The 26,063-nt window shown below is 40.7% G+C and overlaps 1 protein-coding gene across 3 annotated transcripts; it reads left to right on the top strand.

Annotated features, from left to right (window-relative positions):
* Window positions 1–3,949: 3,949 nt before the first annotated feature.
* On the top strand, window positions 3,950–18,329 carry faim2a (Fas apoptotic inhibitory molecule 2a). Of its 3 annotated transcripts, XR_014554496.1 has the most exons (13): window positions 3,974–4,001; window positions 5,236–5,434; window positions 7,352–7,476; window positions 9,546–9,610; window positions 9,705–9,758; window positions 10,690–10,740; window positions 10,829–10,868; window positions 11,916–11,953; window positions 12,227–12,314; window positions 13,381–13,476; window positions 13,703–13,756; window positions 14,076–15,786; window positions 15,874–18,329. XR_014554496.1 is itself a non-coding variant. In XM_083680419.1 (12 exons), exons 2-12 carry the CDS (start codon window positions 5,266–5,268, stop codon window positions 14,220–14,222), a joined length of 927 nt encoding a protein of 308 aa, XP_083536545.1. In that variant the 5' UTR covers window positions 3,950–4,001; window positions 5,216–5,265; the 3' UTR covers window positions 14,223–18,329. The 3 variants fall into 3 exon arrangements, 2 of the variants coding, with proteins under 2 accessions (XP_083536545.1, XP_083536544.1); XM_083680419.1 differs by having other exon boundaries at window positions 3,950–4,001; window positions 5,216–5,434; window positions 14,076–18,329; XM_083680418.1 differs by having other exon boundaries at window positions 14,076–18,329.
* Window positions 18,330–26,063: the final 7,734 nt, after the last annotated feature.

The following is a 26,063-nucleotide window of genomic DNA, read 5'->3' as shown; positions in this document are numbered from 1 at the left end:
CCAGTCACCGGATCTGAATCCAATAGAACACCTTTGAGATGTGGTAGAATGGGAGATTCACAGCTTGAAAGTGCACCTGAAAGGTCTGCAGGAATTGTGTGATGCAATCATGTCATCATGGACCAGAATCTCAAAGGAATGTTTCCAACATCTTGTGGAATCAATGCCATGAAGAATTGAGGCTGTTTTGAGAGCAAAGGGAGGCCCTACCCAGTATTAGTATAGTGTTCCTAATAAAGTGTTTGGTGAGTGTATATGTGTGTTCTATCTATTTATAAAGTGTTACTATAAAGAATACTGGGATTTCAAGGGCACTGTTAGTAAAAAAAAAACTAAAAAAAAAAAAACATTATGGCAGGACATGTGTGTCAGTGTTGACTGATGTTGATATGTTCATCACATGTTTGTATTGAGCCATGCATTCTGTGCCAGTATTATTGGCACAGCTGAAGCCTTTGAATTGTCAAGGCTAGTCTTAGTCAGTGTTTTTGACTTCAGTCAAAATGTTTCATGATTCAGTTTACAGTGTTAACCCACCCCCATTTGGCCTGTTCTATATTCATCCTGTCTTACACAATGGTAATTGGATATCTCAAGAGATTTGACATGGTACTGTACCTGTCCTTGTTTTAATCAGTCAGTACCTTGGTGCCATTCAGTTAGACCTGCTTCTGTGTAGCTAACTAATCAAAATGGCACTCAGGCTAAATTCCTCATCTCAATACAGAGTTTTATCTCCCTTATGGTTCTGTTCTGTGTATGTAATATTTCAATGATAATGTGACAAGATTATTGCTTGTTTTGCATTGTATTGCAAATATGTATTGCACTGTACATTTGTGTCATATTTACTGTGCTTTGTATATGGTAGGGTCAACATACTGTACAGTCAGGGAATGATCACCCTGGACATCCAAAGAAACCCCTCGCAGATGCCCATGGAAAAGAAACTGAGAAAAAATGATGAAATGAAGAAATTAACCAAATTGGATTATATTTCCTGACTTGCAATGCTATACGCACAAAACAGCAAAACATGTGTGGGTAATGGGGCTTGTTATGTATGCACTGTGCTCTGTGTGTTTCATGCTATACGTGTTGTCAATCTCTCTGTCTTCGTCTTTTGGAAGCTAGCAACAATGGAGGGACTGTGACATGCGAAATATGCCATTCTTTGTACATTGATTGTTCCTTCCATGCTAACACTGTAGCATGAATGACAGCACACATTCATAGTTTTACAGTTCTACGCCACAAGAACTGATGTGAAGCCAACTTTCCCTTTCTCATGATCAGCACATGCTGCTAAGTAAAAAATCTTGCTGAGACTTAGTATATTTGCTTTTTTTTTCTTACAAAGGTCATACGGTTAGGGTTAGGCTTAAGGTTATGAGTGAGGCTAAGGTTATGGGTTAGGGATAGTGTTAAAGATAGAAAGTACTTTCCTGGTAAACAGCATGGTCCGAAAGTGATGACTTTCATATGTCCAAGCCTGATCTGAGCTAAACATCCAAGCAGCTCTTCTTGGACCAGTTAGGGTTAGGGTTAGGGTTAGGGGGAACAATACAACCACATCAACGTACTGACATCAGATGAAGTAGCAGTTAGTAACAATGTTAATATTTGTAATTTGGGACATTTCTTGTAGGATTAAACATCAAACCAACTGAGTACTAAAAGAAAAATGTGTTTGTGTGAATGTGTGTTTGTCTTTTATGTAAAGAACTACACTATGCATGCTGTAATTTGAAGGGTTTTGATACCCGGCTTTGAGACACATTGCATCAATAAAGGGAGATGGAAACAGACTGGCTTCTGGAAACATTTGCTGCGTCAATGAGCTACACAGAGTGCAATTTTACTAGTCGTGGAGGTACGGCTACAGAACATTGTAGATAACCAAACAATCTATTTTGGGGAAATTACTATGGAATACTCCTTATTACTATTTAAGGAGGGGATAATTCAAACACCTTACAACTTACAACATACGGGATCCCCTAGGTTCTTTAAATGTAAGGAAGACAGAGACATGATTCAAAATCAAAAGATTTATTAAAAATGGTTCGAAAGGTATGGCTGGAAGCATCTGTGGGGAAAAGCTGTCAATTGGTTATCTAATAAATTAAGCTGCAAAGGAAATGGGGGCAAGACAGAAGTAAACCAATAATTACTATTATTTTAATACAATTAATGATTGTTCTAGGTAGAAAAATATATATACAAAAATAGACTTCCAGCATTCCCTATAGGTACAAATGCGGACACTGCTTGCTTAAATTTCTTAGCTCACTATTTTACGAATATAAGGGCTATCCACTTGTGCAATTTACTCACCACACCATGTGTACAAACACTCTGAAACGCAGCAAAAATAGTGCAGAAAGGGGTGATGACGTTAATTGCACTGTGATCACGATCACGCATGCAAACAGTGATGGACAAGACCTAAGGTAGACTAAGGGCAGGCTGGGGGGTTCAGGCTGGGGGGCCGACTCCAACAAAAATGAGACTTCTCTGTTTAGCATTCACAAGATCGATTGGGGTTAAGGCCCTGCAACGGATTAGCGCCCTGTCCAGGGGGTGTACTTGTACGTCAAACTGCCTCACTTACAGAAACATGATATAGGCTCCTGCCCTATGGGCTGTTCTGGCTAGTGCGTTATGACAATCTTGACGATAAATCACGGCCTCAAGGAAATTATTGCTTTTATACAACGGTTACTCAACAAATCTGGAAAATTGTGACAAGAAAATAATGTGGTGGTTTCTGATCAGCAATGAGAAATGTACTTCGTGATACACAAATCTACTGGGCTTTCACAATAGGTGATTTAACCGTAACATTATCGTCTTCTAACGGCTCCTGGACAACTACTTGTTTTCATCAACCCGTTGTATAATGGAATAACATACCACTCTGGGACAAACTACATTCTGACGGCACGCTAATCCACAGAAGTCTGTGCTTCTATGGTACCTATGGATCGTCCCACCCAGGTTATGGCTAGATCGTATATGGCTACCATCATAATCCTGAAATCAACTCACGTTTAGTTACAGAGTTTGATTTAGATTGCCTGATATATATATAACAGTGTGATTCAAGAGTATCCCATGTAGCTTGCAAACCACTGAAAAGTGTTAACGTAAATGCGCTTATCGTTTATTTTATTTTTTTTAGCTCAAAAACAGTTCACTGTCTCTTGTGAATTTAGTTACTGTGGAAGTGGACAAATGAGGAGAGTTATTCCAAGAGGGTTTACACAGTTTTATTAATGCAGATAATAATATTTGCACAAACAAACTGGGGTCTCTGCAGAGTAATCCAAAGAAGTTATGATCATGTCTGCTCATTATATACATAAACAGGTGAACAATATCCACCCTTTGGCCCAAAACCCATTGTCTTACAGAAATTGGATCAGAACATTATAATTTCGACATCCTTGTAATTTTGGCAAAAACATACTAGTTGCAACATCATAATATTTCTTCTGTATCAATAACAACATCTGGATCCTATTAACCATTATGTCATAAGCGATTTCTAAGAAAGGCTATCACTGAACTTTCTGTCACCTCATTCTGGGATTTTCTACAACATTACCATTAGCTGCCACCATGATTATTGGAACATATGTTTGAAAACTGAATAAAGTCTATTTTCTTGTCTTTCTTTATTATTTGATTTTGCAAAACTGAACAAAATAAAGAAAACACGCCATTCTTCGTTTTTGGGGTGCATTCGGAAAACATTTAAATTACCCTTGTTACTCTTTTCCCCACAAAATAATGTTATTTGATGACCCAACATAGGTAGAAATCGGTAAATGGGCCGATTCTCGTTTTCTGTTTTCTAACTCCACAAGCGAAAAACGAGATCTGAGCGGATTTCCGACTTCCTATTTCCGTTTTGAACACGCAAATGGAATAGCTGCGAGGTACACGGACCCCTTAGTTAGGGAGAAGGTGGCCAGTAACGCTGCTCTTGTCAAAAGGTACCTCTAGCTAATTTAGATCAATTTTCCAGCCATCTGGTTATGTCTTGGATTGAGTTTGTGGGATTTCTGCATTATTGCAAAACGGTTTACATGTCGTCACGCTGCTTTGTGTGGGTCACTAAGCGATTCACTACACGAATTGTAGTTAGCTAGCTAAATTAGTTAGCATGTAAGGTAGCTAGCTAGCATGTAAGGTAGCTAGCTAACTGTGCATATATGTCCAAAATTACATGACTGTAGCTCAATCAATCAGATCTATTTGTTTCGTGTGTTTTACATGGACAAATGTCTCAAAGTGCTTTACAATAAGAACAACATAAACAATAAATACAATACAAACAATATGAACTATTGTTGATTGTTTGATTGTTGTTGCTGCATTGTTGAGGAGCTAGCTTGCCCTAAGCATTCCATTGCATTGTCTACAGCTGTATTCTGTGTATGTGTATGAAAAATACACTTTGATTTGATTTGATCATAGATATGTAGATCATATATATTTATTTATTTTGAGGGGCTGGGACAGATAAGCAAAAAGGAACACAAGAACACTGAAAATCTGATACGTTAAACAGAGACAGCAAGGATGGTTCATCGCCAGGTTAGGACTGGTGTCTAGTCTTGAGCCTAGCTCAAACAGGAAAGGAGATATATTCAAAGTTTGGTGGGGGACAACAAGTCTATTAGCAGAAAATCAAATAGGCAGAGCTTATAGGTCCTTATAAGAAACTTGTTGCTCATGAGGGGCTGCAAATATGTACCAAATTTCGTGACTATAACTCAAACAGAACAGGAGATATGCTTGCTAAGTTTGGAATTTCATTTGTTTACTATAGCACCCACTTGGGCCAATCAGTATAATTTTATAAATTACAGATCTCTATGGCAAGATGCATCATTCACCCAAGTTTTGTCAAAATGGTCCCAGTGGTGTCTGAGATATTTTATGTGACATACGAACAGATGGAGGACAGATCCACAGTCCCCTCCCCAATTTCATCGTGGGGGACACAAATGCCTACAAACACTGCTAATGAGTGTCCTGCCTGATACCCTGTGCATATATAAATAGCCTTGATATTGTTCTGATTCTATATGATACAAATATGTTTTTTATTGTGATTTTTAAACTGTGTTTACTATGTTATATAGTGATTTTGCTGCTAGAAATTAGCTTTATAAATAAAATCTATTATATTTATTATTTATAGTGCCATCTACTCCTCCTCAGCCTTCTCCCACAAACAGAGACTGTCTCGCCATGAGTCTATCAGCTCCCCCGCCCAGCTACGCCGAAGTCATGGCAGGGGACAAGGACCAGGCATACCCCCCGGTAGCATTGACAATGCCCCCTGATGTTGACCACCTGCCCCCCATGCCCCCGCCCTCGGTGCCCATCCACAATACCAGCTATGTGCATCCCAGCCCAAGTGAGTCATCTCTATGGTCAATACAAAAATGGTAACATAGCTCCTTCATCTGTGGTTAATAGGCCACCCCTACATGTTGAAGGTCTCCTTTGCCCCTTCACACCTTTGGAAACTCATAAGAGCTGTGTTCAAATACATTGAAAATGCATCCCATACTTGGAGTTGACTGACTGGCATGGCTGGGTTAATGTAAGCTTTGTTGTGGAATACTGGTCATCACTTAGATAAGTGATTAAGGTAAAAGGAAGGATGCATGTTCAATATTTGACCAGGGCCCTGGACTTGAAGTGGTTAGAGACTTTGTCTGAAAGAGATAGTTAACCCATAAAGTCAAATTTTTAAAAAGTCAGACATTTTAATAACTTAATAGTGCCTTTAAAGGGTCACTCCAACCAACTCCAGTTCATTTGTACACTATTCCTGGCTAACAACAAACTGCTATGTGATATTCTTTCTTGTCTAAATCGTCACAATGCATAAAAAACTGCTTTATCTTATGCCTACTTTTCTCCGGAAAACAGAACAAGCCGACTGGCTGGGTGTGGTAATATAATTCATGTCTTCGCTGAATACACAGCATGAACGTAACGTTACCGAACACATGATAAGCTACCACAGTAACAACTACTGCTAGACTTCTGCTTATTAACCACTCAAAACAAAGTAGGCTACCACATTACATCTCTAGGTCCATGGGAACAACATAGCCTGCTATATTATACTTAACCTTATAACCAGCTGCTCTTTGCAGAAACATGCTTCTCTCCTCAAATCAGCCATTGATGGCGATTGCTCTCTATCAATTTCCCTGAATCCTACATTTGACGCAGTCTCATGCCTCGTGGAAAATTCAAAGAGGGTGGATAGATTAGAGAAGGTAGGTATAGATAGAATGTATCATAGGAACTCAATGATCCTCATAGAAACCCATGTTCATTTATGCAACTTAAAAAGGCTTAATGTTTAAAGGAAGGATGGGTGAGAGAGAGAGAGAGAGGAGGGATATGTCGATGGCCGGAATCGAACCAGGGACCTTGCGATGATATGGTATGCGCCTTAGTGTGCTACGACACTGAGTGCCCCCAAGTCTACACATTTTAATGTTTAACGAGCTGTCAAGCTTAAAATATGAAAAGGTGGATACATTTTGAAATGTCCCCATTCAGGCCATAGGAAATAATAGGATTTCAGGCAAGATGGGGTACAGCGCAAAAAGTATAAATGGTATTTTTAATGTAATGAATAGCAGACGTTACTATTGAGGGACACATCATTTGTGGCCTCAGGGCAACATCTTGGGCCAAGAAACCACTCAAATTGACGGAGAGGCGAGACAAACAAACATTTCACAAGATGGTGGCTACTTCACTTGAAAATGAAGGTGTCTTCCACTACAGTGAAATAAATATACACTCGTTTTGTATGAAACAAACACTTTTTAAATGTATTTTACCCCCTCTTACTAGCAAGCTGCTATGTTACTAGCATAGAAATGCCTACAAAGTTTGTGTTAGCATAATCACTAATCGTTGCTAGCTACCTTGCCAGCTAAGGCACTGCATCAGGTTGATGAAGATTTTTTTTTCAAGTTAGACCTCTCTGCATGTTTTAAAGTTTGATTGGTGTGAATAGCTTCAAAGCTGTCGGAGGAGAAGCATGCCGAAAAAAGAATTGAAATAATAACAAATGTAATAATAATAGTTGGACTTGCTTGAGCAAGCCCGCTAACTAGGCATGTCCCGGTATGATTATTTTATGGTGTGATAACCATGGCCCAAAATATCTCTGTGTATGGTATTATCTCAGTATTCATTAAAATATGCTGAAAATCTTCAATTTGATGCTAAAACATAAAAACAATCCGCCTTCTCACTGTCTCACCTCTCTCTTCTTGTCGCTGTCCCCCTGCTCTGTTAGGCCCAGGCTACACCAACCCCTATGCCTCCGACATGTCCTCCCCCTTCTCCGACCCCAGCACCAGTAGCAGCTTTGACGGCAACAGCTGGGAGGACAAGAACATCCGCCGCATGTTTGTACGAAAGGTGAGGAAATGGTGTCCGAAGGTTGTATCTTTACTTGTGTTCCTTTTCTTCTTCTTTTAAGGTTATTGTTTGCAATGGGGCACTCACATATTTTTTCAATTTCTATTGGACAGAGACAGTAGAGAAAGACAAGAAGTAAGGATATGTCAGTGTGCACTGTAGGCCATGGTGCTAGACCACTGGACCACCCTAGGCCACACATGTTTCTTTTCAAATGCTGTACTGTTATGATAATAATTTGCATTAATATACAGTACAGTTTTTCTGAAACTCAAAGGGCTTCATGAAGCAAATGGCAACAGGGGGTATAGCGTCTCAGGTCTCCCACGTACAAAGCAAGGGCACGAACCACAGTGCTAATAAAGTTAACTCAGCAGCTCTCATAACACACTGGCTAAGGCCAGGGTAGTTCCACATAAGGCCAGGGTAGTTCCACATAAGGCCAGGGTAGTTCCACATAAGGCCAGGGTAGTTAGACACAAGGCCAGGGTAGTTAGACACAAGGCCAGGGTAGTTGTACGTTCCCCTTCCACCACCAGTGTGTTACACCTTGCTGCAAGAACGTTTTCTAACTTCGTAACTTTTAGAAATGACTTTCAAATACTTCAGGTATATCCCTAAGGACTTCAGCCACCCAAGCCACGGTATATTTTCTCCACAGCCATCTGGTAGACGGTACTGCAGCAGCTGGTCTCGGATCAACAGGTTTTCGAGACAGCTTCTACCTCCAAGCCTAGCTGTCCACCTGCACAACCCTACTATTCACCTGCACCATAATAGACAATTTGCACTGACTCTCGACACACCCAATCCATACACACACACATACTTACATGCTCTCACTCATTCACAAACACACTCACTCTCTCACTCACTCACACACACACACGCACACACACTCACACACTACCATAACTGCTGCTATATTTATAAAATGTATTGGACTGCTCATTAGCATAACAACTATTGTTATTGCTCATACTTATTCTTATTATTAGTGGGCTTGCTTCAGCACACTCTACCATCACTGCTGGTTTCCAAAAGTGTATTCATCATACTTGAAGATATCTCAAAGATAGAACTATGTCACTAAGCTTCCTCCACTACCAATAATTAGATTACGTTTAGCCAGCTAAGCTAACACATGAAGTTTCTACTAAAACGTCCTTTTGTAGTTTTACACTTATTGCCGTATTATGTTACTTTTATTTTACTTATTGATGTTCACTGCATTGTAAAAATTGCATTGCACTGTTTACACCCGCTGTATCCTGTGCATATGATGAATATACTTTGATTTGGTGTGCCCTCTGCAATGGAACTGATTTGTATTTTGCTGTACCCTTTTTAAATCACTCTCCCATCTATCACACTTGTGTGTGTCTTATTGCGAATAACTTATTTTTTTAATCCTTCTTGTTTCACTGTATTCTGCTCACTAGTTATAGCTAATAGCTGTATGCCCTTAATAATATTTTCTCATGTCAATTGATGTGTGTTTTGTTGGAATGTTTCCCTTGAAGTGTTGTCTCTTAGGTTTCTTTCCCAACTCAATCTTCCTCAAACAACCTCTTAACTCTTGTCTTTTTACTCTCATTGTATCACTATCAAAAGACTGCCCTCAGAGCTTGACATGTGTGCACAGTGAGTGATATTACACCACTAGATGTAACAATAGAAACACCTAGACTTTGCTGGTGGTTAAAAGACAGTGTCTAGTCTGTAACACTTTACTTGAATCCACCATATGAAGCCAGCCCAACATTCTTTCATAGAGTCATGTAAATATTCATAGAGCCGTATTCATGCAGTCCTAGCGTTATGAAACTGATAAATCAATAAGACATTTTGAATATAGCCCAAGGGGCCTTTTGTGTCCTGTTTCTTTATTTTATAGTCTTAGGGTGCTCTATGAATTGATCTGTAAGGCTCTATGAATGTGTGTACAGCTCTATGACACTTCATAAGGTGCCTCAAGTTAAAGTGTTACGGTACGTTCAAAAGTGTGGTGTTCTCAGGAAGGATCTGAAGAGATTCTGTCTAACATGTGGTATGTCTATCCTCTCTAGGTGTTCACCACCCTCATGGTTCAGCTGTTGGTGACTTTTGGGATTGTGGCACTTTTCACGTTCTGGTGAGGGCCCCCGGAAAGCACTCATTTAGCTAACTAAACGGGTGGTTTGTCCATAAACAGTTATTAAAGAGGTCATTTTCTTTGTTGTTGACAGCGAGCCAGTCCGACAGTTTGTGCAGCACAACCTTATCCTCTACCTGGCCTCGTAGTAAGTATTCTCCGTTTACCAGTGCCCTATGCCCCGAGGGGACATGAATATGTGAAATATGTGAAATATGTTTCTCTGTGCCCTGAGCCATGGTCAAGCGTGACAATCTATGCTGATCTCTACATCCATGTGCAATTCATAGCTGTTTCCGTATTTTTACTTGTACTTATTTATTTTCCCTTAAGTCTATTTTATGTATGTCTCGACCCACAGACACAGGGTGGGTAGAGGGAGGGTGGGTGGGTTGGAGAGGAGGGGTGGTGGTTGTGTTGGTGGATGGGCAGGTGAACAGGAGGGGGAGGGGGAGGGGGGGGGGGGGGGGGACTGGCTTCTTCTGTTTTCTGTTTTCTCTTATCCTGATTTTATTTTGATTTTTGGCAGTGGTCAGCCAGCAGGTGCAACTATAACACAACAAAATGTGGAAAAAGTGAAGGGGTCTGAATACTTTCCGAAGGAAATATATAAAACTATTCTTTAACTATTCTTTCTTTTTTCTCCTTTTTTTTCTAAAATATGGTTGTTTTCTGTTTATTTACTGCTGTACCTGCGACCACTAAACATTTTTTTACCAGCGCCAAACTGGTAACAGGGTTTCCATAATGCCTTATCCTTAAGATTCCATAAGAAAGACAGTAGATAGTAGCAATACACCATTCCAAAGTCTTTCTTTTGGGTCATGACGTGATGTTTAATTAAATCTTTAAGCTAATGTAAGTGAGAGGTGAGTTGCCATGACAGCTGATATGCCATTTTTAGAATACACTTATGAAGTGTTAGCCTATGTAATTGGAGTGTACACACTAATGTATAACGTATACACTAATTCACTCCAAATTCAAAGTTTGTCAGACAGTTTCACCTCTAGAGATCTTTCGTGTCGATCCTTAGGTACGTGTTATGTAGGTGATATTAAAAACTTTTCTGTTCCTAGTATCACCTTTATGGGGACGTACCTGGTGCTGGTATGCAGCACGAGTGCTAGGTAAGAAGACTTCCCATTACACAATCTTACTTGTGCTCAGCCTACATTCTTTACCAAATCTTTCATCCTATTTGTTGTCTTTTTACAGACGACAGTATCCAACCAACCTCATTCTGTTGGGCATATTTGTAAGTTTCTGTTTGAGCATACATTCTGTTTGATTTTATGTGATGTACAGTACTAGTTCTTCGTGCAAAAGTGTCGCTACAGTACATATTTGAATCACTTCTCTGTTGTTCTCTAAAAGGCCAATTCTCACACAGCTGGGTCTGTAATATCGTAAAAACAGAGATCCAAAGACAGATTCAGATGGAGTGCGAACAGGGCGCTAATATTTTCAGCACAAGGCCAAAAAATATAAGCTTGTCAAAGCTAGCTAGGAGCTCAATGGTTCGTAGGCCATGAGCACTCAAAGCTTGCCAACCGTCCAAGTGCTAGCCGTAGCCTACACGTGGGAGATAGCAAGAGTTCAAACTATTCTGTGGAATTGCAATCACTAAGCTAGCTATCAACCTTCTTGTGTTAGCCTGCTAACTCTGAGAGAAGCAGGTGCGCACAAGGTGAAACCCCTTGAACTTGGCTTACCAAAATCGTCTAGTTCTTCAGTGAATGTCAAGCTAAAACAGCAGGATTTGGGTAGAGACAACCTAATGGCCAGGAGAATCGTAGGATTCTCAGTGGGATAGCTAAGTTAAGTTGCCAGCTAGCCAACGGGAACGCTATAATCTTCGGACAGTGCTTGCGGCGACCTTTATAGGCTGGGCAGTAGGTGGGGCTACCTGCTTGCATGTGTCCTCAGCTTTTACAGGAGTGATTGAATAGGGTTTCAGCGAATAGGTACACATAGTTTGTGTCCAATAGTGAGGGGTTGAACCGAGTCGACTGAAGGAATTCCAATGCACAACCTAAATGACTGCATTCAGACAGCACATTCACTCCCAAAACAGATGTGTGAAAATTGACCTTAACCTTGTGGTATGTGAAGGCAATCATTGATGTGAACAGACCTCTCTGGATTGTTTTTGTGTGTGTGTGTGTGTGTGTGTGTGTGTGTGTGTGTGTGTGTGTGTGTGTGTGTGTGTGTGTGTGTGTGTGTGTGTGTGTGTGTGTGTGTGTGTGTGTGTGTGTGTGTGTGTGTGTGTGTGTTTTGACTTTTTTTGTCCCCACTTTTACAGACTTTGGCAATGTCCTATATGGCAGGCATGCTGGCCAGGTAAACTCTCAATCAGTGTGTGTATATGTGTGTGTGTATGTGTGCGTGTGTGTGTGAGAAAGAGAAAAAAGAATCACATCATGTGCATGTGTGTTTGTTTGCAGGCAATCCGTGTCAATAATTGTGAGTTTTTGTTGGTATGTGAGTGCATACTAACAACTTATCCAAAGTTGGCCAAGGCTATGTGTATTACATGCTTACTTTGCATGTCAGTTTGAGCATGTTTTGTGAGTCAAAAGTGACTTTGCTCTCCTTTCCCTCCTGTGTCAACAGCTACCATGACACTAAAGTGGTAATGCTGTGTGTGGGCATCACTGCCATGGTGTGCCTGTTTATCACACTCTTCTGTTTCCAGACCAAGGTGAGCATTCACCACACATTGCTCAAGAAAAAACAAAGCATCTATAGATGCTTCACAAATGATTGATAAGTGAATTTCCTGTTGAATTGTTACTTTCAGTCCTCTCACTGTGCGTGTTGATTATAAAACCTCTTCTAACATGATGACTCCCTCAGCATTTGAAGTTAAGACTCAACCCTTTGTTTCAGAATGACTGTTACATTTTACATTTACATTTATGGCATTTAGCAGGCGCTTTTATCCAAAGCCACTTACAACAAATACATTGTTTGAGTAAGTGAATCATCTATCCATCAGTCATCATAAGAAAAAGTAATTTATGCTAGGACCAGGGGCCATAGGCAGTCACGGCCAGCCAAGGTGGGAGAGCGGAGTGATCGGGCAGGGGTTTGGGGGCTGACCATTGCTTGCAAGTAAGGAGGGGCTGTTCCCTTTGCCGCCCGGTAGGCGGGGAGCACCAGGTTCTTGAATCTGATGTGAGCTGCTACCGGGAGCCAGTGAAGGGTGCAAAGGAGGGGGGTGACATGGGAGAATTTGGGGAGATTGAACACCAGACGGGCGGGATGAGTCTGGATGAGCTGCAGAGGCCTGATGACGGAGGTGGGGAGCCCAGCCAAGAGTGCATTGCAGCAGTCAACGCAAGTGTCTGGACCAAGATTTGTGCTGCTTCTCTGGTGAGGAATGGACGTATCCTTCTGATGTAGAGGAAGAATCTACAGGAGCGTGCTGTCGCTGTGATGTTCACCGCACAGGATAAGTGGTTGTCAAGGATCACCCCAAGGTTCTTGGGTATCTGGGAGAGTTCTCTACTGTGATGGGGAAGTCTTGGAGAGGGCAGGCTTTCCACGGGAGGAAGAGCAGCTCAGTCTTGTTAGGGTTGGGCTTGAGGTGGTGGGCTGACATCCAAGCGGAAATGTCTGCAAGACACGCAGAGATACGTGTTGCCACCTGTGAGTCAGAAGGGGGGAAAGAGAAAAAGAGTTGAGTGTCATCTGCGTAGCGGTGGTAGGAGAAACCATGTGACTGTTGGTCATGTCATCGTTTTCTCTGTTCCCCTGCATTTCAGGTCGACTTCACTTCGTGTCACGTTCTGCAGTTCTCTCTCATGATGGTGCTGATGGTGACTGGACTGCTTCTTCTCTTCACCGCCCCCTTTGGCTACGTAAGCACCTGCATGACCTTCCATGTGGACATACTGTAGACCAGTGAAAAATTATAAATCATAAAACTAAAACAAACTTTTAAAAAGACTAAGGGAACATGTTATGATCATTGTTTTGTGGTCATTTGCATATTGCACATTTTAAATAGCTTGTAATTGTGAATTGATGCTGGCCATTTAGTGTAATATTCACAAGTGTTCTGTGACCATGCTCTCTTCTGCACAGATTCCCTGGTTGCAGACAGTATACGCTGGACTTGGTGCTCTGGTCTTCACTTTGGTACTTACCTATCCTCTTTCTATGTCTTTCAGAATTATTGTCTTTGTATATTCAAATAATAATGTTCTACAACTGAAACCATGTCCCTGTGTCTGGTGTTTGCCACCGCAGTGTCAATAGAGATTTGTGATGAATAATATTGTCTGTCTCACCCTCTCTCTCCATCTCTCTGTTTCTCCCCCTCCTTTGTTCCCTTTCTCTCCCCTATCCTTCCCTCCCATCCATGTCCCCTCTCCCCCTCTGTACCGCTCTCTCCCTGTCTTCTGCTCTCCCCTTAATTTCTCTGTTTCTCTCTTTCTCCTGCTCTCTTTCTCTGCAGTTCCTGGCTATTGACGTGCAGCTGCTGATGGGGAACAGGCGCTACTCTCTGAGCCCAGAGGAGCACGTCTTTGGGGCGCTGTGTCTCTACATGGATGTGGTCTACATCTTCGTCTTCCTCCTTCAGCTGTCTGGTAGTCAGAAGTGAACCAGGACCCAGCTGTCTTTATGACCATTATTCTTTCTGCCTCCTCGCTCGCACACACACACACACACACACACACACACACACACACACACACACACACACACACACACGCGTACTGTAGGTTGACATACATCTACACACATTTGGGCATGTACAGTGTACAGTATACAGTACACATCTATACTGTACACACACACACTCACTCACACACACTCACACTCACACACACACACACACATAGAGTAAGAGACACTCACTTGTATGTTTTTTTATTCCCACAGCTGCTTTGTGCTGCTGTCGCTGTGGGGCTCTCATATAAAAGCAGGAGTCTTCATAATGATTCACTTCTTGAATTTTCTCTGTTTGTGGTTTAGCATTGCCACAGGATCACTCAGGCTTACGTATGTGTGTGTGTGTGTGTGTGACACTGACTGAACTCAATTTTGATTCAATTCAGTTGTTTTTATAATCACCTAAATTAGTGTAGGCTTTTTATTTCTTCAAGTCAGACTGCTGTGAGTGACACAATGTGAAATCTGCAGCCTCCTATCTCTCGGGGGCAAAATGTCATTATATACCACAGCTGCCCTCAACCCTAAAGTTTGTAAGGCGTAGCACTGATTCAGCAGGCAGTGTTGGTTTTGGCCTCCCAATGGTCAATGTCATAGGTCTAGAATGACTACTGATCTTAGGAGCTAAAGTAGTGGGGTATCAATAGCATACCCCACAACCTGACAGAGTAAGAGAAAAGGTTCACGTTGTGGTACTGTTCTACATTAGCCCCTTAGATCAGTGTTATGGTATGCCCTGACAATGGCATGACTCGGCAATTCACACCAGCCAATCGAATTGACAGATGAAAATAATACAACGAATGAAAAAGAGCTGCCAGTGGTGTCAGTTGACAATCATTTTATTGCAACAGATACATGGACACATCAGGAAAACGTATGGCCTGAATTAAGACGATGTCTATGAATATTTAAGTTAGTACATGGACAGGGAGATGCAGCCCATTTTAGTAGTAACGTCTTTCTTCTTGTTGTGGTTATGATGGTTCCTTGGATCTAGGTTTAACGTAGGCTGTCCTCAGAGTTAATGGCACTTTTAATCAAAATAGGATTGTTACGTCTTAATACTCTGAGAATACAGTAAGCGTCAGGTCTTAAGTTGCATTTATAGTTATTACAGAAGTCAGCCTACTTGTGGATTCATCAAATCTGGGTATGGGTAAAGCATGTGTCGCTATTTTCCCTGACTAATAGGGTAGCGTGTAAGGGCCAATTCCAAATCACGCCCTAACCCCTACGGCTGAGGTACTGTATTCCTATAGATTTGCACTGCCTGACGAGGTGTAAGCAATGTCATAACATTCCACACAGTCTATCAGAAGGCATGGTGAAGCAATAACCATTGCACATAACACTAAACCTGTTGGATCTTGTCTGATTTAGTTCCTAAGCCATAATGATCAAGCTGGGGTTGATGTGGAATTTAGCAGCAGTTATTGCTTAGTTTATTTTCCTTACCTTTAGCCTAACATGCCCGTACTGCAAGCTTGCAAGTCATGAAATGCTACGTGCCACACTAATGCGCTGTTGCTGTCATAAGTTGTTTGCTATAAAGTCTCTTCAGACATATGTTAAGTGAGATGCCTCGCTCATATACAACACTTTATAGAGACATGTACAGTATTTGGGTGCTGAAGCCCAATTCTGATATAAGATGTTGTATAAGAGATGGGCCAAGACTTCATTTAATGACTATGATGGAGGGTTAAAGTGAAGGGGCACTTTTTCTTGAGTTTGCGGCATAGACCCCTGAGGTCTTTTGCAGGCATGCTTAACTTTGCAACCTGTCAATGGCCCATGCCAGTCAATGGCCCATGCCAGTCAATGGCCCATGCCTGTGTTTGTCACTGTGTCATATGGGGGTCAAGCCAACTGTTAGACACACTTAAACATTCCACATATGTCTCTTTGGGTCCAGGTAAAAAGGTGTCAGGTATATTTGTATTCGTTACCTGTTATGTAAAGTTATACATTTTATTGGAGATCAGCTGTAATACAACTTTGTCTTTTTGTTCAGGCCAGTTCATGAGTGTTAAATGCAAATTCAGTATCCAGTGTAGGCCTAATTGAAACTGGGTAATACTTCAAATGATAAGCTTGTATGAGCCATTCAGAAATCCCTCACGAACATGACACATCTGGGCCTGTATTCACGAATTGTCACACAGTAGGAGTAATTTGCCATTGAGATCATAATGACTATGGTTATATGGACAGGCGGGGACCTGGCCCTAGAACAGCACTATTCTGAGATGGTTTGTGAATACGAGTATAGGTTTACTAATAATACATTGCACTTATGTCACCCTTTATGAAGTATTGGCGGCTTTACACAATACAGTCCAAACTGTACTGTGCTTGCTGAGACATTTTCTTTTCACATTGTCCTTCCTGGCACAACTACAGCAACTATACTGGATGTGTCTCCAACACAGCACAGCTCAGCTCAGTTTGAGTCAGTAGTGTGAAAATCCCCTTACAGTAGCTGTTATGTCCTGTAACAGAGGCTTAGGAAATGCTTTATAAAGGCAGACATACATTTTATGTGACCCAAAACTATAACATTCAGGTTTTAGCTTATTTCTTGGACAGCATTGTTATACCTACAGTGCCTTCAGGAAGTATTCAGACCCCATCACTTTTTCTACATTTTGTTGTGTTATAGACTTAATTTAAAATGGATTAAATTAAAAGAATTTGCCATCAATCCACACACAATACCCCAGAATGACAAAGCAAAAACATGTTTTTAGAAATTTCAATACATTTCTTACAATTTAAATACAGAAATACATCATGTACATAAGCATTCAGACCCTTTGCTATGGCACTCAATAAGTTGAATTGAGTCCATATTAATGCAAGGATAATAGTTCATGTAATTTTGGAATTAATATCTTTGTTTTTATAGGGTCTCTGATTTGCATAGGAATCAATTACACACTGTAGATTACGATGTCACTACCAACTCTTTCTTGATTTTGTTGATGTTAAATGTTGTTGATGTATGTTTGGTACATACTCTCTTGATAATGTCAATGAATATATAAATAAATGTGTGTTGTAAAAACATGTAATTTAGTATTTACCTTTGCTTAAAATGAGTTTTTGTTTTTTTGCTCACCAGCTTGAGTTAAGACTATTCTTAAATTCGGTTTTATAAACCAAATCTCTATTTTCGCATGTGAATGGCATGCTGTCGAAGGGTACAGCCCTTTTGGGGGGTTTTGAGAAACTTGACGATACCTGCTTCCTCTTTCCAATACTTATGCGCTGTATCTTGAGTAAGATATATTTTTTGTGTGTGTGTGAATTAGTCACTATTGACTAATGAAAACCACTAACCACAAATCCACTAGATTACAGGGTAAAATTCCACTTTATGAAATTGTAGCAATCTTGTTAGGCTCGAGCGACAAAAGGTGTCTGTACCCTTTTACATCAACATTTGAGATTTGGTTAAACAAATCAGAACTTATACTTTAATATTTATTCATATTTATTATACAACGGTTTGATCAGAACAAGCATTGTGACTGGCCGAGAGGCATTGGAAGCTGTGCTTTATTCCCTGATAAAGTAACAGCTATGACGTGTTTTACCTGTTACAATACAGCTACAGTACATTGCAGTAATATACCTGCGCAAACACTCAAATTACAAAGATTTGTTTATCACGTTACTTTGACAACAGTGGTCCTTTTGAGAACTATATTTCTGAGCATAGGGCAGAAACCACCACAATCATAAATACATACTTAAGGCATTGTTTTCTTTGTTTTCTTTTGTAACCGTTGTATAAAAGCAATAAGGCACTTAAGTCCATGCTTTATCTTGAATAAAGTCAAAGCTTGGCGTCGGGCCTAACAACGCCCCTCAGTTGTAACTTTATTCACCATAAAGCACGGCCTCTCCTCCTGCCTGATTGCTTACATCTATTCTTCTTGTCAAACGTGTACAGGATGGGCTTGATATGTCATTTGGTTTCATATTTCTTAGGTTGGGTGAAACACATATAAAGAGAACCTGAGAACTGTTCCTGCTTCGATTTGTCATTCTTTTATTACTTTGACCAATGTGTAGATTTCAGTGACCAGTTTGAGGAAACAGTTTTCACAGCATGGTCAAAATAATTAAGGTGAAGGTGGACTTTAAAGGGCAAATGTAATTTAAATAGGAGCTGCTTTGGGTTTGATTGTCTTTTTAGAGCTCAACTGATGATGTACAATCAAACAAACACCCTTTGACTGTTAGAATTTTACACAATACACTTCCTGTCCAGATTTAGTCCCATAGGCTTTACCTCGCATCAATCATCTCCCACAGCACTTACTCTGTAAATGCACTCCTACTGAGGCCAGGTTTGTGTCGTTGTTATTCCAGGCTTATATGTGCTTATATGTCCAGATACAACAGCCGAGAGGAGACGATGAGACGTAACTGTTTAAGAATGTTGTGATAAAACGCAGTTTTCAGTTTTCACTTATTAAGATATTCCTACGCTGCAGTATATTTGTATAACACGTTCCCTTGACAACGTTTGTTGTTTTGGGAACTGTATTTCCAACGCAGAGCAAAAACCACCACAATGTTATCACAAAATAAATACTTTAGAATAGTATTCTTGTGACAATTTTTTTGTTTTCTTGTGACAATTTCCAGATTTGTTGTGTAATCGTGTAAAATAAATAATGCCGTCGAGGCCGTGATTTATCTTCAATGTTGTAACTTCGTAGGGGTTTGCCACTCTGCGTGTCAACAACTCTGAGGGCATTGTTGCTTTAGTTGAAAATTATGTAACTGAAATTATCTTGCTAGCTCGCCAAATTTCCCTCAGAAACAACAACACCAAACGTTTGCTAGCATTAGCTAAGTACAACTAGCTAGAAAGCTGTACTGTAATAACACGCTAAATGTCAACAGAATTGCTGCGACAGCTCCCCCTCGTCTTCAAGATTTAAACTAAGATGTAACATGTTGAATTTCGGAGACACCAACAACCGACAGAAGACGTTCTAAAACTGGGTAGTTCAGATCAATAAAACTGCATTAAAACGCTCGTCTCTAGGCTGTTGCATCTGGACTGGGCTTTAGATCATGACTCTTGATGAACAATGTTCTTCTTTACGCCTTTTACTCCCTCCAAATCAGAATTATTCTTGCATAGTTAATAAAAATTGCATTGCTTTACTATTGTGTAATTGACTGATACTCAACTAGATCAGTAAGTGGGCTGACAGGAAGCATCAGAGTAATGTCAATATATAATAAACTACTCAGCTTTATCATAATCTTTCCACCAATGACTGCAAATTAAATATTCTGTATAACCTTGACTTTGTATTTCAAATGCACATTTTAAGGGAGAATCAATTGTTCATGAAATCAATTATAATTTTAAGCCACAGGGAATGTTGTGGTGGGCCAAATATGGCCGAAATCGACTACAGGCTTTTGTATATCTGATATTTGTGTCCCTATAGCGTCGAAGCATGATACCCACCCGTATTGGGCATATAGTTTAGTCCTGAGTCTCGACAGCCATAAAACGTTGCTCAATCCAGACTTTGAAGGTGTCTGTGTACTCCTGTATTTCCCATAGTACTAGTCAGCAAGTACAATTATCAGAAATCAAAGTCTGTATTGAGTGACATTTTTAGGGCTGTCGGGCCTCAGCGCTACAGGGACACAAATGTCAGATGAACAACGGTCTGTAGATTAGACTTCAGCTGATATGGCCCCCCCGAGTGGTTATTTGAGTATCATTGGTGTGATATACTTATAATAAGTACAATTTGTGAGTGTGTGTGTAATTTGGTGCCATGTTTTGTACCACTAATATCTTAATATCTAATATTTCATTAAAGGGATAGTTCACAAAATCACATATTTGGTTCCCTACCCTGAAATGAGTCAACAGACAAGGACAGACTTCAATCCACACTTTTGTTCTGTTTATCTGGGCACTGTAACTAATACTCAAATTATGTCAAAGTTATTTAAATCAAGTCATTAAGTATTTCCGGAAAATGTATGATGATTTGGGCATGAAATGTCAAACATGCTTATTTAGGGTCCATTGACTGAAAATAATGCTATCAATTACTGCGAACATCTAGGCCTCTTGACTGTTATACAGCCACTGCTTTATGAAAACTGAAGTCCAGTGAAGTTGTCATTCATTATCTGCTATTATCCTAAAAGTACTGGTTTGAAATAAAGTTTGTTTGTCTGTTGTGAATGTTTGTTTTCTACCGTATTGTGATTGTATTGTATTGTTGGTCTCTATTGTGCAGCCTACTTGTAAGGCGGTTGTCAAAAACCATATGGCTTAAATAAAATACATGTTTTCATCAGATTGTACTCTTATAATCTAATATTTTGTAATTATTATCATCAATTAATTTCAGGGTCATTGTTCACGTTAAATGACTTTTCTTTTAGTACATGTATAGACCTTATTTAGAAAGCCAATTTATATATTTTAAATATATAGTCTCATAGCCAATTAGTCTAGTCTTGACTTGTTTGTTAATTGTTTTCTTGGCGCTGTAATGGCGACAGGTGGTGTGGATTAGTGTTGACACTTGTTTGTTGCCCACCACCACAAAATCAAACAAGTGTACAGTAAAAATGTTGCCCCCCAGGAATGATGTACCGTGCCTCCTTGTGTGTGAATTGGTGACAATAATTCAGATGTATGACCAACATTTCGTAAAAATTGTCCCAGTGGTGTCAGAGCGTGTGACCTTTTCAGAATTGTGTGACATACGAACGGACAGAGACCAATCCATAGTCCTCTCCTCGATTTAAACGTGGGACACAATAAATTCGTATATTTGTAATTCGAAAATAACATTTTTATATTGTATTGAATATTCAGCTCACAACAAATTATTATGGTGAGGTTATAATCAACAACGTCACAATCAGTGACAGTGACGTAATTTTTATTTGATGTGGACTTTAAATGAAACACAGATATAGGAGAGATACCGCAGATGTATATCTACAGATGTGGGGATATAGGAGACATTGATATGAATTTGTCTCCACTGGGCTGTTTCTTCCTAGGAATCGAAAATGGAGCGTGTTGATAGTGCCGAAATGCGCAGAAGGTTTTTGAAACATTGCCCTTACCTTGTAAGTCTGCTTGTCATGTTTCTGTCATTCTGTGTTTACTCAACAAACTTACATTTGAAGTATGCAATTGGGTGATGTCAAATGTATCGAAAGGACAAGCTACAGAAAATGAAACTTTCTTTAAAAGTGTTTATTTCCAGTTTAATATTACTATGCAGACAATACAGTATCTCCTCACATTACATTGAGTGCCCTATTTACAGCTTCATACTGGCCCACGGAATCTTCCGGATTATGAAAGGCAGCCCAACACAAGGGTCCAGAGACGGCTGGTAAATTAATTTAGAAAATTCAACAACCCCAATAGGTGCACTGAGAACACACAGGACAACAAGTTAAAAACGAATATGGTGGATTCTGCTTTCATATGTGAACAATTATTTCACATCGGAGCATAGGGCACCTAGGGGACGAAGAGAGGAAGCCATAACAGACCATTGAGATGCACTGTTTAAGTTAACTGCTAAACTCCATGTTTCTCTGTATGCTGTAACTTTTTGAAAGTAATGTCTCTCCTTCTTCAGGTTGAAGATGAGAAAGGGAGTGATGAGGCTGAGGATAATACTCACTCCTTGTCCTCTGGCCTTGAATCGGAATTGCGGGTAAGCAGATTTGTTTCCTTCAATGTCCCATCTGACTTCTGTCTATGGAGAATGTATGGATGATGACTGAAACTGGACCTCTCTTGTACAGTCTTTGAATTCCGATGATGACGGCCTCTCTGATGAAGACATCATAGTCCTTTCAGATGAACCGAGGGTATGTGTGTGTGTCTCAAAGTCTTTCATTTTCACTTACTGGAAATTGCTTATTTTACAATAATAAAATATTATTCATATTTTTTTTCTTCACACGTCTGTACTTAATCCTTTATATCCACCATCCAGATCCCAGCTTTGGCAGCCTACCGCGACACCCCCTACCCTTTTCATCTGTGTGCCGCAAGCAAGACCTCAGGCAAGGTGAGCGAGGTGATCCCCTTCATGGATCAGCCCTGCAAGGAGCTGCAGGACAAGGAGACCATGTGGACCGTAGCCAAGCAGGAGACCCTGCGAGTCATCAAACAGGGTCTGGTCGCACTGCAGCGCGACATGGATCTGTGCCTGGAGAGGCTCAGCAAAGGCCTGGACAGCGACCCGGACCTCAATGACTGGAGCTACCACGCCGAGGACTGCCAGGAGGAGAGCGACACAGGCAGGGCAGACGGCTGTCTGAGAGGCCTGAGAAAGAAGCTCTTCAGGAGGAAGCAGGTGGAGATCCTGGTGGAGGGGATCAACATGGAGGAGAGGCAGATTAAGGTGAAGGAGTTGGAGCTGGCCTGCAAGAGGCTCCAGGAAGAGATGGTGGGGAGGATCACCAAGGCCTGGGACGCTATGGCCATGGAGAAACTGGCCAGGGACAAAGTCCTGATTGCGGAGAGGGAGAAAGCTACCCAGTGCTTTGTAAGTTTAGTCAAATCTATAAATTAAAAGTTATTATGAATAGAGCGGATAGATAATACATAAATATAAAAGATAAAGATGGTGTGTTTTTAATAAGCATGAAATCCGAATGATGTACAAAAAAAAAAGAAAAAAAAAAGTATATATATATTACTACAGTAGGTTTCAAATGGTAAAGACAGGACAGACAGATATAATAGCTCAAGACTGGTATGACTAGTCTAATTTGTTTGTGTCTTTTACCCCCACAGAGCCGAGCGTGCTGGGGACAGGATGAGACTCGCGACAGGCTCTCTGAGACTAGTCTCCTATGTCCCCAGGGCCCTACAACGCAGCGGACAATGATGACCAAACCACCTTTGTGGTTCCATTTAATGCTGACAATGACAACGATGATTTTAGATCTTTCTATGTACCCAGCCCTATGACCCCGCCTCCTGACGTAGAGTACTGCCCCTACCGCCGCAGCCCCCGCCTGACGCCCATCATGAACCTGAGCGAGAGCGGCAAGAAGCTCCTCATTAGAGGGGCCGTTGTGGGCGTGGCCCCGGCCCCACAGGTGAGTGAAATGATGGTAGATGGTAAGTGGGATCCTTAGGACGACCCTACCCTAAACCTTAACCCTTACTCTTAACTTAACCATAACCCTTACTGAACCTTAACAGTTTTCAGTCTAAATTTCAATGGGGTGACAGAGTCGGACCATCAAAAGCATCCCACTTTGCATTCACAATAAAATTATCGGAAGGGAAAAGCAAGTCATTTTCAGCTCAATAAGCCAGAGAGTTAGTCATGTAAAGCTTGTAATGTCCTCTCGTCATTCACAAAGGCAAAAAGAAAAAGAAGGCGGGGAAAAAACGAGTGAAGAAAGAGAAGGAACAGCAGCAGGAGACAACAACCAACGAGATTAAGAAAGAAGTTCACAAACCAGGCAAAAAGAGCCTGAAGGAAAGGTGATGACTGAAATAAAAGTAGGGTCAATAGTGGTGGTAGCATAACAAGGAAGTAATAGGTCTTTACATTCTGTTGGTAACTACTGTGTTTATTTCTGACGACAGGATTATCCGGTGGCTGCTGCGTAAATTGGAGTAATGGGCACCTATCCACTCATTTACCTCCCTTCCAACCCCACCTACCTATCTTCTTTAAGCCTGACCAAAAAATAAGCACAATTATTACCAAACCTACACACACATGGACAGACACGTACACATAACTACCTACACACCTACACACCTACCTACCTACCACATACCCATCTACCTCTCTTCCTTCATACAAAAGACATTAGCAGAATAAAATATTTTGAATTAATTGTATCTTGTGATTGCTCTATTACTGTTTTAAGCTCTGAACAAAGCAGCAGAGTCACCCTTAAGAAGCACTAGCGACTTTAAATCCTTCTCCATGAAGGTCAAAGTGTGGATCAACGCACATCAATCCTGCACACATTGACTATTTCTCAATGCACTCAAGTCTCAACGTGTTTTATGTATTATGATGTGTCCTGTATTATTTGTTGTATTGTATGTTTCCTGTTATATCCAACCATACTACTGTATGAGTAATGCGTATGTGTATTTAGCTATGTTTATGTATTTAGTTCAGTCAGTCAACATTTGTAACTGATAAAATGTGACCTAATGTAAAGTGTAACACCATTGATCATTTATGATTGACTTACCAACATTTTTTAATGGGTTACCAATATGTCTAACTGATTAAATACATTTGGGATTGAGTGAGTGGTGAAGCCTGTTCTCCAGTCTAAGTAAATTAGTTTAATCTTGTTTAAAGTCAGTGTGCTGTTGGTAGCTCGTGTATTTTGCTGTGGCTATCCTGCCTTAAGCTCAGTAACCTAGTTTCTATTGGAAGCCAACTGTTTGAAGCCAGTTGCTGTGAAATGCTGTCAATCTCCAGTGGGAGGGCCTGACACTATCCTGCAAGGCATTTAACCCCTGCTCACCTTGGACCAGGACTAATACAGTTGGGATTGAGTGAGTGGTGAAACCTGTCTGGTTGTTAACTGATCATCGGGTGGGAGGGGCTGCTACCCTGCTAGTCATCAGCAATCACAGAATCTGCATTTATATCGTGACGATCATAGAGTGACAGCCTCTGAGACAGCCACCTGACACGAAGATGCTTGACACAAAAACAAAGGAGTCAATCTGTGGACTCCATCGAGGAAGGCCAAACTACTGAGTATTTTTATTCTATTAGTTTGTTTTTTCGCTACTTTGAGTGTACTGAGTGCTACCTACATCTTGTATTGCCCACAAACCCTCTATCTCTATACCAATTTAATCTACCCACCATGCTCAACTGACCACGACCTCACTGTCGTGGGAGGATTTTGGAACTGCCAGTCAGCGGTACGGAAAGCAGATGCTATGTCAGCCTATGCCTGCTTCATGTCCCTCTACTTCCTTGCTCTCACAAAGGCATGGATTACACCGGTTAACACAACTATTCCGGCAGCCCTCTCTGATGCCTACTCCTTTTCTCATTCCCCTAGACTCTCTGGTCAAGGAGGAACAGGACTCCTCATCTCGCTTAAGTGGTCACATAATGTCCTTGCCCTGTCACACCTCGTGGCGTTAGAATGATAAGGTTCTGTCACATTTTTGTTGAAAATGAGTTATTTATTGGACATATTCAATCTGTAATTTATAAATGTAGAGAGTTCCATCTTCAACACCACATACCAAATTGGCTTTATAAGATTCTACTTATAATCCAATCATAACCCTGAATGAACACAGATGACAATCAAAATCCACCTGTTAGCCATGTAGTTCATCTGTGGTGCTGCTAGTTAGTGCTAGCTAGCGATTTAATCACAAGTAGTGATCGTGATCTTTAATTTAACATAACGTAAATGGTAACATCACACAAGTTAGCAGTTAACATGACCACCTTGCAATTCGTTAGCTAACGTTAGCTAGTTCGCTAACATTAGTATTAGCTAGCTCACATCAACTTGGCATGTGCAGCTAAATTAGCTAACATTACCTAACATTACTTGCCTTGCATATTATGAAGGGATTTTAGCTAACTTTAGTTGCAAGATTATTCAACATTGCAGTCAGTGCGACCAACCATCATCAGGGCCAGTTACTAAATTGACTTTTTCTTTGGTCTATACTGAAGTTATACTTAAATGGTGACATTTTGGAACGACT

This window comes from Argentina silus (genome assembly GCF_951799395.1).
Source record: "Argentina silus genome assembly, chromosome: 1".
Classification (NCBI taxonomy): Eukaryota; Metazoa; Chordata; class Actinopteri; order Argentiniformes; family Argentinidae; genus Argentina; species Argentina silus.
Note: the sequence above shows the minus strand (reverse complement) of the source record. Positions and strands in the feature narration are given on the sequence as shown.

Excerpts from the sequence above, each read along its gene's own strand:
- faim2a (XM_083680419.1), top strand. The coding sequence starts at position 5,266 with ATGAGTCTATCAGCTCCCCCGCCCAGCTACGCCGAAGTCATGGCAGGG. Across the intron at positions 5,435-7,351 it reads CTATGTGCATCCCAGCCCAA|GCCCAGGCTACACCAACCCC; the intron begins GTGAGTCATCTC and ends CTGCTCTGTTAG. Across the intron at positions 10,741-10,828 it reads GTATGCAGCACGAGTGCTAG|ACGACAGTATCCAACCAACC; the intron begins GTAAGAAGACTT and ends GTCTTTTTACAG.